Source organism: Schistocerca cancellata, chromosome 9 (genome assembly GCF_023864275.1).
Source record: "Schistocerca cancellata isolate TAMUIC-IGC-003103 chromosome 9, iqSchCanc2.1, whole genome shotgun sequence".
Classification (NCBI taxonomy): Eukaryota; Metazoa; Arthropoda; class Insecta; order Orthoptera; family Acrididae; genus Schistocerca; species Schistocerca cancellata.
The window spans coordinates 64,709,948-64,719,277 of record NC_064634.1 but is presented as its reverse complement, the minus strand read 5'-3'; the positions used below and the strand labels follow the sequence as shown (position 1 = coordinate 64,719,277).

Here is a 9,330-nt window from a genome sequence, read left to right as displayed (position 1 = left end):
GTTGGCACAGTGTGACCAAAGAAGTGGTTGTAGATATCTTATTCTAGCAAATGAGTTTTACCTTACTATTATTTTCAATCTGTATGCTGTATGTTAGAATATTTCTCATGTATGTTTTATACCTTGCATATTTTTCATGTCAAATAATTTCTTTACTTGAATTTTTTTGTGTATGAGATTGATGGGGAAGGATCATTGCAACAACAGCCAGTAACAAGTCCACAGATTCAAAGAGTCCAAATTTGGAAGAGGTTATCAGACTGCATCATTAATGTATTAATTGTGTAATACAGATCCATTACTGAGAGTGGTCGGGATTTTGTTGTATATGTTCATAACAACAAAAACCCTGGGGAGCAGTTGTAATGGATCTGGGAGATGTGGTATTTTCTACCGGATTTGTCGATACCAAATTGTAAATGTTTCCTTATATTTTTTGACATAATTTTTATTATAATTTGCCTTATTATATGTTAATTTACTTATATTTTTGAGAGTGAAAGCATATTGATTACTATTAGTAAATGTATCGAAGAATAGCAAAGAGACTGATTACAAGTGGAAGCTTGTGTGTTGTGTAAAATATCTTTGACGCTTGAGTAGTCTTTGACTATAGTCAGTCGGCAGTTAACTCTTGGTGTGTGTTGACGGAAGAAGAATGTGCAGGTCGCCGTCATAAATAATTTTGAATTATGTTACTATTTTTTTTATATAAACTATAAGAAGAAACTACATTCGAAGAAATGGTATTTGAAGCACCAAAAATGAGGCAAACACATTGAACTAGGTCATTTCTGCAGCCGACAACGATGCATTGTGGAGTCGTACTCCCATTAGACAACTGAAGCCAAGGCTAATATCGCCTCGTATACATTTAACGGAAAAGGTACTGTCACGGAATATGCCAAATTTAAGTAAATAAAAAGTAGTGAGCATATTTCAACTTTGTGTCTCAGCCGGGATAACAATATTTCAACACACCATTTAGGTAACAAATGAAGTGGGAGACAGAGGAGCAAGTTATGAACAAAATACAAAATCTTAAATTCACATACCTTGAACTAACACACAGTTTGTTTGCAAACAGGAGCACACAATTTCTCCAGACAGAACTTGAAATTCAAGAGTTAGTAGATTTGAAGCTTATAAACAATTCACTAATCAAATTATTGATTTTTTTACCATCTGTCATAGGAGTGGTAATTTTGTTCCAGTCCTATGCTGCGTTCTATCATAGTCTTTTTGAAACCTGGAAAAAAAAGTCTTATTAACTATTACTATAAGTTTGGACATAACAATTATCAACAAAGTCTTTAAATGAATGGAAGAATTTTAGTTGGTGTAACTGACAATTTTGCTTTCTTGGGATTTTTTTTCTTTTTTTTTTCCTCTTTCTTTTCTTTTGTTTTCTTTTTGTGAGGCAGTTCTTTTTTTTTTTCATCTCGTGTTTTCTGCACTCACTTATTCTCTGTACAAAAGTGTTGTGCTTTGAAAGAAGCTTTTTCTTTCTTTTTCTCTCTTTGTTTCTTTCTTTCTATTTCTTTTCTTTTCTTTTCTTTTTTGATCTTAATTCTTTTCATATTTTAATCTTTTCAACTGAGCATATTTTCAAAGCACTTTTATATATTTTAGTACATCTTTTCTTACATAAAAATTGGCCCATTAGAAATTAACACACAAATATTACAATAAAATTTACATCGAGAAGTACAGACACATGATATTAAGTAACAATATATGTAAACTGATAGAACTACCAGGACAAAATACTTTCTATTAACTACCACAGTGTATTTGAGAGAAATAAAGTAAGTGTCGCTTGTTCTTTTCTTTACACAGTAAAACTGCTTGGTATTTGTTTGTTCTGATCACAAACATTAATGGAAAGTACATCACAGCAGTTTTGCCCTATCATAGACAATACCATATAGAAACGATTTGTGAGGTCCAGCAAATCCATTGGAAAATAAAATAAACCATGACTGAAATAAGTGCACAACAAAATATGGCAAAACAAATCAAAATGACATAGTAATATAAGAAATTTGAATAAGCATCATTTCCAGCACTATGGCACAGTCAAAATGCAGCTACAACATTAAGAATCTGAATGTCATTTAACCCAATTATATGCTCCACCGCCAAGGCAGAAACATTGTCAATTAAAAATATCTTTTATGGTAGATACGATTTAAACTATTAAATTAATTGAATTATGTTACTGAAGAATGGTCAGCAGGAAATTCTCAGCAATCTATGTTTTGACAGATTAAATGTATGAAAAATATCTCTCATTTTGCACAAATTTTCACACAATATAGTAATGCTATTATGATAAATATTACACACAAACACACTATTGAAAGGCACATCTCTGACTCTATGAGCATGTGCTTCCAAATTTAATAAACTCTCTAAACTGACAGGGCCAGTTTATACAGTATGCAATTACCACTTTCCAATTCAAAACCGAATACAACAAATTAAAAACTGATGTGAATTCAAATGGTGCGGAACAGCTGTTAACACACTTGTATTTTCCAGACAGCAAAATATCTTTACAGACTTTAAAATCTCACTGACGACTACAACATGGCACACTAAGGATGCTACATCGGTACTTACTCACAGACAGTGCTTGTATAGCAAAGCAGTGAGGAACTATTGTCTTCATAATAAATGTTGCTTTCGGTTTCCACTCAAGCTGTAATGGATATTTGTGAACTTTGTGGTCAAAACAGAGATTTGGGATTCTTCAAAGTACAGTTCTACTTTCCAAACAATGAACCGTAGCACATTAGTCAAATGAAATTTTTCAGTTTACTCTCAAATTACATAAAAAGAAATAACCAAGTACTGGTGTCGTAATTACACGAATACTGCAGGTGAAGCCCCAGAAATTAACCTGAAAGTATTGTTTCCATAAAAATAACCACAAATATTCACTGATCTTGCAGAGTACTTTCAATTAACTCTTCTTTTGTCATGTAGCATGTTTAGTCCACACATGGAACAATACTGTACGAGTTCTTAATTTACAAGATCTAAGCTCTTTATAAGCTGCTGGTACAATGAAGCTAGTTTTCTATTCGTGCAAAACTTCAATGACACATTAACAACAAAGAATGAGAAAAAGTGTGGATAGTCAGTCACAGACAGATTGATATCTGTCAAAGGATGGTGATCATTCTGTTTATTAGGTAATGACAGCAACTGTTCAGTTGCATCTGTGACACACAGTGCACTTATCTGTTCCTTCAACAATTGTTTTCCCCAAAAGTTATTACTGTGATTTACAGGAATTATAGCCAAAAATGTAGTGTCAGCTCATCCTCTGTATTAAAACACATTGACAATGATAAACGGCAGAAGAAAATTTATCTTTGCAATTTACTTTTCAAACTGTATAATTACAACAGTTGGTACAATTCGCACTGAACGCAGGGTGATAAATTCAGGACATATCTACATCATCATTTTTATAATTGCAGATAACTGACAGTATACAACAGAAAGTCATTTTAATTTTTTAGATCAGCCACATTAAACACTGGTATGTGTATGCCTCAGTAGTGTGCCAGGATCTGCAAAGTGACCTAGCTGGCAGCCTCTGCTTCTAGTGGGATTCAGCTGTATTTCATAAATTACTAGTCATGTATGTAGTGACCCCAAATTTGGCTTGTCTACCTAACACAAATCAATGACAGAACATAATGAAGCTCGTACCTGAAAGACAAGGAGGAGAAACCCACAAAGAGACTTGAAGTTATATACACAATACTACATTTCACATACAGGAATGGGTGGGAAAAGATAATACAAGTGACTAAACGTGAACTGCTTTGTACCAAATACAAAGAAATTTATACAATGAAAGCTAATGTTACACCTCCCTAAGCAGTGAACAAATATATCACCAAGGCAGAACAAAAGCACTGAAACCAATTTCTTTTCATTGTGTATCACAGAAGTGCAGTACAGTGCTATCGCCGCCAGCTTCGATCTTCTCCATCTTCCTCCTCTTCCTCGTCATCCTGGAGGAGAACATCTTCACTCAGTTCGGCACCACCAATCTAAAACATAAGAGAGGGACAATTTTAATTTGTTTCATCATTCACTTTAAGTGACTTATTTTTATAATCTAAAAGCTGCATCACTTTCTCGATTATTACGAACTCGCCTGACTGGAATACCACAGTAAACCTCTGAATCACAACATTTTCCCAGATAATTAAAAATGAAACTGGTTTCTTCTGAAAGCTGTGCACTGTACACTTTATTTTAGACAGTAATTTCAAATTTCCTGGTAGAAAAGCACAAGATTCAGGACAATCTCAAGCTCCTAATTTGTGCATCACAGATCACTGCTCGACAAAAGGTGTTCAGTTTTCTTTTCTATGTGCGCTATGTATTTTTTATGTGACGCCACAAGATTTTATCTGAAGTGGATACCATATTTAAAATGTAATGTACTGGTTAAAGAGGTCATTCACTAATTGAAAGCAATGTAGATGTCCTGGAAGTTTTAATGTAAAAGGATTTGTCATTAAAAGGGGAATTACCCTGCAGATCAATCTGTCACATCTGCACATGCACAGGGGTGCTTTCAACTGAAATGGCTAAGATTGGCAGTGTCTTCCAAACATTTAAGAAACTATCTACATAATTCTTTCAAGGCCACAATGAATTCTTCAAAACTCGTGTTTTAAAGGCAATGAGCTTAGGAAACTGGACTGTGTTTGTGAAAATGTGTCCTTTCTCTAATGCAATGTTCTTTTTAAATGCACCCACTTCAAAAAGAATTTTTTTCTCATCTTGCAAGTCTTACGGTAAGCAATGTAGAGTAAAGTCAACTTAAAAAATGCAAGATCCACAATCAATTCCAGGGTGTTCTACTTCTTGTTCCTGCCTTCATTTCCTTCATAAATCCAACAATAGAAAGTTTCCGAGCGAATCATCATTCCAGACATGCCCCTTGACTTAAGCAAAGTACTTTGCAGTAATATATGTTACCATACCCTTTGTTCAATTTTGACAAAACTTTTGCAACCGACAATGGAATAGTGTGCGCGACTTCAGAAAATTTACAATTCTTATGCTCTATTGCATCACGTGCTCAGTGCCAGAAAATTTAGCAGAAAGTACTTCGTGTTGTACAGAACAATGAATCCCATCTGTATTACTGTAATTTTTTGCTCTTTCATTATGAATTAAATCTTCAATTTCTTTCTGCATTGAGTTTAAATATTGTTCCCTAGCAAATTTGGACTGTATATCACATAATAGCCCCTGAGAATTCTTATCCTTCTCTTTTGTCATTTCCATTTATTTTTAAGGGCTTGTGAAAATGGACCTGTGAATTGCGAATGGTAAACATCGCTGATATCACAATTCTGTCGAATTGAAAAAAGTCTCATCGACTGAAAAATGCCACACTGCAGTGCTAAATTCAATGACGTGCTGCACTGAACACTCTCAAGAAGTACCAAACAGAGCTGAGAGAGGCCGAGTGTCGGCCCACACATTGTGTTCGTGTGCAGTTTGGCATGCTGTGGGCATCTACATCTACATCTACATCCATACTCCGCAAGCCACCTGACCGTGTGTGTCGGAGAGTACCTTGAGTACCTCTATCAGTTCTCCCTTCTATTCCAGTCTCGTATTGTTCGTGGAAAGAAGGATTGTCGGTATGCCTCTGTGTAGGCTCTAATCTCTCCGATTTTTTCCTCATGGTCTCTTCGCGAGATATACGTAGGAGGGAGCAATATACTGCTTGACTCTTCAGTGAAGGTATGTTCTCGAAACTTTAACAAAAGCCCATACCGAGCTACTGAGCATCTCTCCTGCAAAGTCTTCCACTGGAGTTTATCTATCATCTCTGTAACGGTTTCGCGATTACTAAATGATCCTGTAACGAAGCGTGCTGCTCTCCGTTGGATCTTCTCTATATCTTCTATCAACCCTATCTGGTACGGATCCCACACTGCTGACCAGTATTCAAGCAGTGGGCGAACAAGCGTACTGTAACCTACTTCCTTTGTTTTTGGATTGCATTTCCTTAGGATTCTTCCAATGAATCTCAGTCTGGCATCTGCTTTACCGACGATCAACATTATATGATCATTCCATTTTAAATCACTCCTAATGCGTACTCCCAGATAATTTATGGTATTAACTGCTTCCAGTTGCTGACCTATTTTGTAGCTAAATGATAAAGGATCTATCTTTCTGTGTATTCGCAGCACATTACACTTGTCTACATTGAGATTCAATTGCCATTCCCTGCACCATGCGTCACTTCGCTGCAGATCCTCCTGCATTTCAGTACAATTTTCCATTGTTACAACCTCTCGTTACACCACAGCATCATCTGCAAAAACCCTCAGTGAACTTCCGATGTCATCCACCAGGTCATTTATGTATATTGTGAATAGCAATGGTCCTATGACACTCCCCTGCGGCACACCTGAAATCACTCTTACTTCGGAAGACTTCTCTCCATTGAAAATGACATGCTGCGTCCTGTTATCTAGGAACTCCTCAATCCAATCACACAATTGGTCTGATAGTCCATATACTCTTACTTTGTTCATTAAACGACTGTGGGGAACTGTATCGAACGCCTTGCGGAAGTCAAGAAACACGGAATCTACCTGTGAACCCGTATCTATGGCCCTCTGAGTCTCGTGGACGAATAGCGCGAGCTGGGTTTCACATGACCGTCTTTTTCGAAACCCATGCGGATTCCTACAGAGTAGATTTCTAGTCTCCAGAAAAGTCATTATACTTTAACACAATATGTGTTCCAAAATTCTACAACTGATCGACGTTAGAGATATAGGTCTATAGTTCTGCACATCTGTTCGACGTCCCTTCTTGAAAACGGGGATGACCTGTGCCCTTTTCCAATCCTTTGCAACGCTACGCTCTTCTAGAGACCTACGGTACACCGCTGCAAGAAGGGGGCAAGTTCCTTCGCGTACTCTGTGTAAAATCGAACTGGTATCCCATCAGGTCCAGAGGCCTTTCCTCTTTTGAGCGATTTTAATTGTTTCTCTATCCCTCTGTCGTCTATTTCGATATCTACCATTTTGTCATCTGTGCGACAATCTAGAGAAGGAACTACAGTGCAGTCTTCCTCTGTGAAACAACTTTGGAAAAAGACATTTAGTATTTTGGCCTTTAGTCTGTCATCCTCTGTTTCAGTACCATTTTGGTCACAGAGTGTCTGGACATTTTGTTTTGATCCACCTACCGCTTTGACATAAGACCAAAATTTCTTAGGATTTTCTGCCAAGTCAGTACATAGAACTTTACTTTCGAATTCATTGAACGCCTCTCACATAGCCCTCCTCACACTACATTTCGCTTCGCGTAATTTTTGTTTGTCTGCAAGGCTTTGGCTATGTTTATGTTTGCTGTGAAGTTCCCTTTGCTTCCGCAGCAGATTTCTAACTCGGTTGTTGTACCACGGTGGCTCTTTTCCATCTCTTACGATCTTGCTTGGCACATACTCATCTAACGCATAATGTACGATGGTTTTGAACTCTGTCCACTGATCCTCAACACTATCTGTACTTGAGACAAAACTTTTGTGTTGAGACATCAGGTACTCTGAAATCTGCTTTTTGTTACTTTTTCTAAACAGAAAAATCTTCCTACCCTTTTTAATATTTCTATTTACGGCTGAAATCATCGATGCCGTAACCACTTTATGATCGCTGATTCCCTGTTCTGCGTTACCTGTTTCAAATAGTATGGGTCTGTTTGTCACCAGAAGGTCTAATATGTTATCGCCACAAGTCGGCAACCTGGATGTATGGGACTGACAGGTAGAATTGTAACAACAGAATACGAAAAGCTGGAACGAAGTCACTCGATGTTACGGAAGCAAAAGCATGCCAATAAGGAAGGAGATCAGATAGCACACATTCCGGTATGGTATCAAGAATAATGTGTCTTCAGTTGGATGGATATTGGTTCTGCATTTAAGGGTCTGAAAGGCCCCATGGCAATCAGTAAGTAGGAGAACAGCCATGTGTGAGGCTACATGTATGTAATACTCACTGATGTGGCATTTTGCATAGCCATCTCCAGGCAAATAACTGTTCTCATTGTAACTAAAAATGCGTGGACCAGTACATGTTTTTTGTGGAAGTATGTACAGAATTTAACTGATGTGTGTGTGCCCTGATTGTCATGTATCATGCTACCTATGATAAGATGCGAGGGTGGTTTGAAAAGTTCTCGGAATCACCACGAGATGTCAGCACTAGCAACGAGGAGTTGTTCATGTAATATTCATTGGACTGTTGCCTGCAAACACGTGCCACGTTTGTGTTCTTGAAAGAGAGCTCTGGTGGTGATGTGGCTCTATTGTTGTTCCCAGGTTGGGATTTGTAAAGATTTTTTTTTTTTTTTTTTTTTTTTTTTTTTTTTTGGGGGGGGGGGATTGAGATTCGAGCAGCGATTAAGTACACCATAAAGAAAGATATGAAAGCAAAGGACATTCGTGCCGATTCCAGAATACACTGGGGGACTCTGCTCCTTCATATTCAACTGTTGCCAAGTGACCATATGAATTTAAATATGGTTGGGAGAGCTTAGACGATGATCTGCACAATGGTCAGCCAAGATGTATCATTACTCCAGAAATCATTGCAAAAGTGCACAAAATGGTCATGGAGGATTGCTGATTGGAAGTGCGTAAAAATGCCCATGCTTGCCAGATGTCATCTGAAAGGGTATATCACGTTTTAACTGAAGAATTAGAAATGAAAAAATTATCTGCAAGATAGGTGCCGCGACACTTGATACTGTATCAAAAACGCATGAGAATGGACACATCGGAACAATGTTTGGCACGTTTTAGAAGAAATGAACAAGATTTTTTGCACTGGTTTGCGACCACAGATGAAACTTGGGTGCACTACTATATCCCGGAGACAAAACAACAGTTAAGCAGTGGAAACATGCTGATTCCCCACCACTAAAGAAAGCAAAGACAATTCCTTCAGGGGGAAAGGTCATGGCATCAGTGTTGTGGGATGCGAAGGGGATTCAGTTTGTATATTATCTCCACACTGGGCAAACAATTACTAGAGAATACTATGCTAACCTCCTGGACTAATTGCAATAAAAGATATGCGAAAAAAGGCCAGGTTTGGCAAGTAAGAAAGTCGTGTTACATCAAGACAATGCGCACTCGCACACGTGCCACCACCATGGCAAAATTACACGAACTGAGGTACGAATTGTTGCCACACCCGCCATATTCACCTGATATGACTCCATCAAACTTCCATCTCTTCCCAAAACTGAAAATTTTTC

The 9,330-nt window shown here is 37.6% G+C and overlaps 1 protein-coding gene across 3 annotated transcripts in view; it reads right to left on the bottom strand.

Moving 5' to 3' along the window:
- Positions 1-1,393: 1,393 nt before the first annotated feature.
- LOC126100304 (RNA-binding protein 26) overlaps positions 1,394-9,330 on the bottom strand; it is a 248,156-nt gene continuing 240,219 nt past the window's right edge. For all 3 annotated transcript variants that reach the window (XM_049910913.1, XM_049910914.1, XM_049910912.1), the window contains one exon: positions 1,394-4,073. In XM_049910913.1, the coding sequence (XP_049766870.1) occupies positions 3,984-4,073 (90 nt within the window). In that variant the 3' untranslated portion in view covers positions 1,394-3,983. The remainder of the gene's footprint in view (positions 4,074-9,330) is intronic.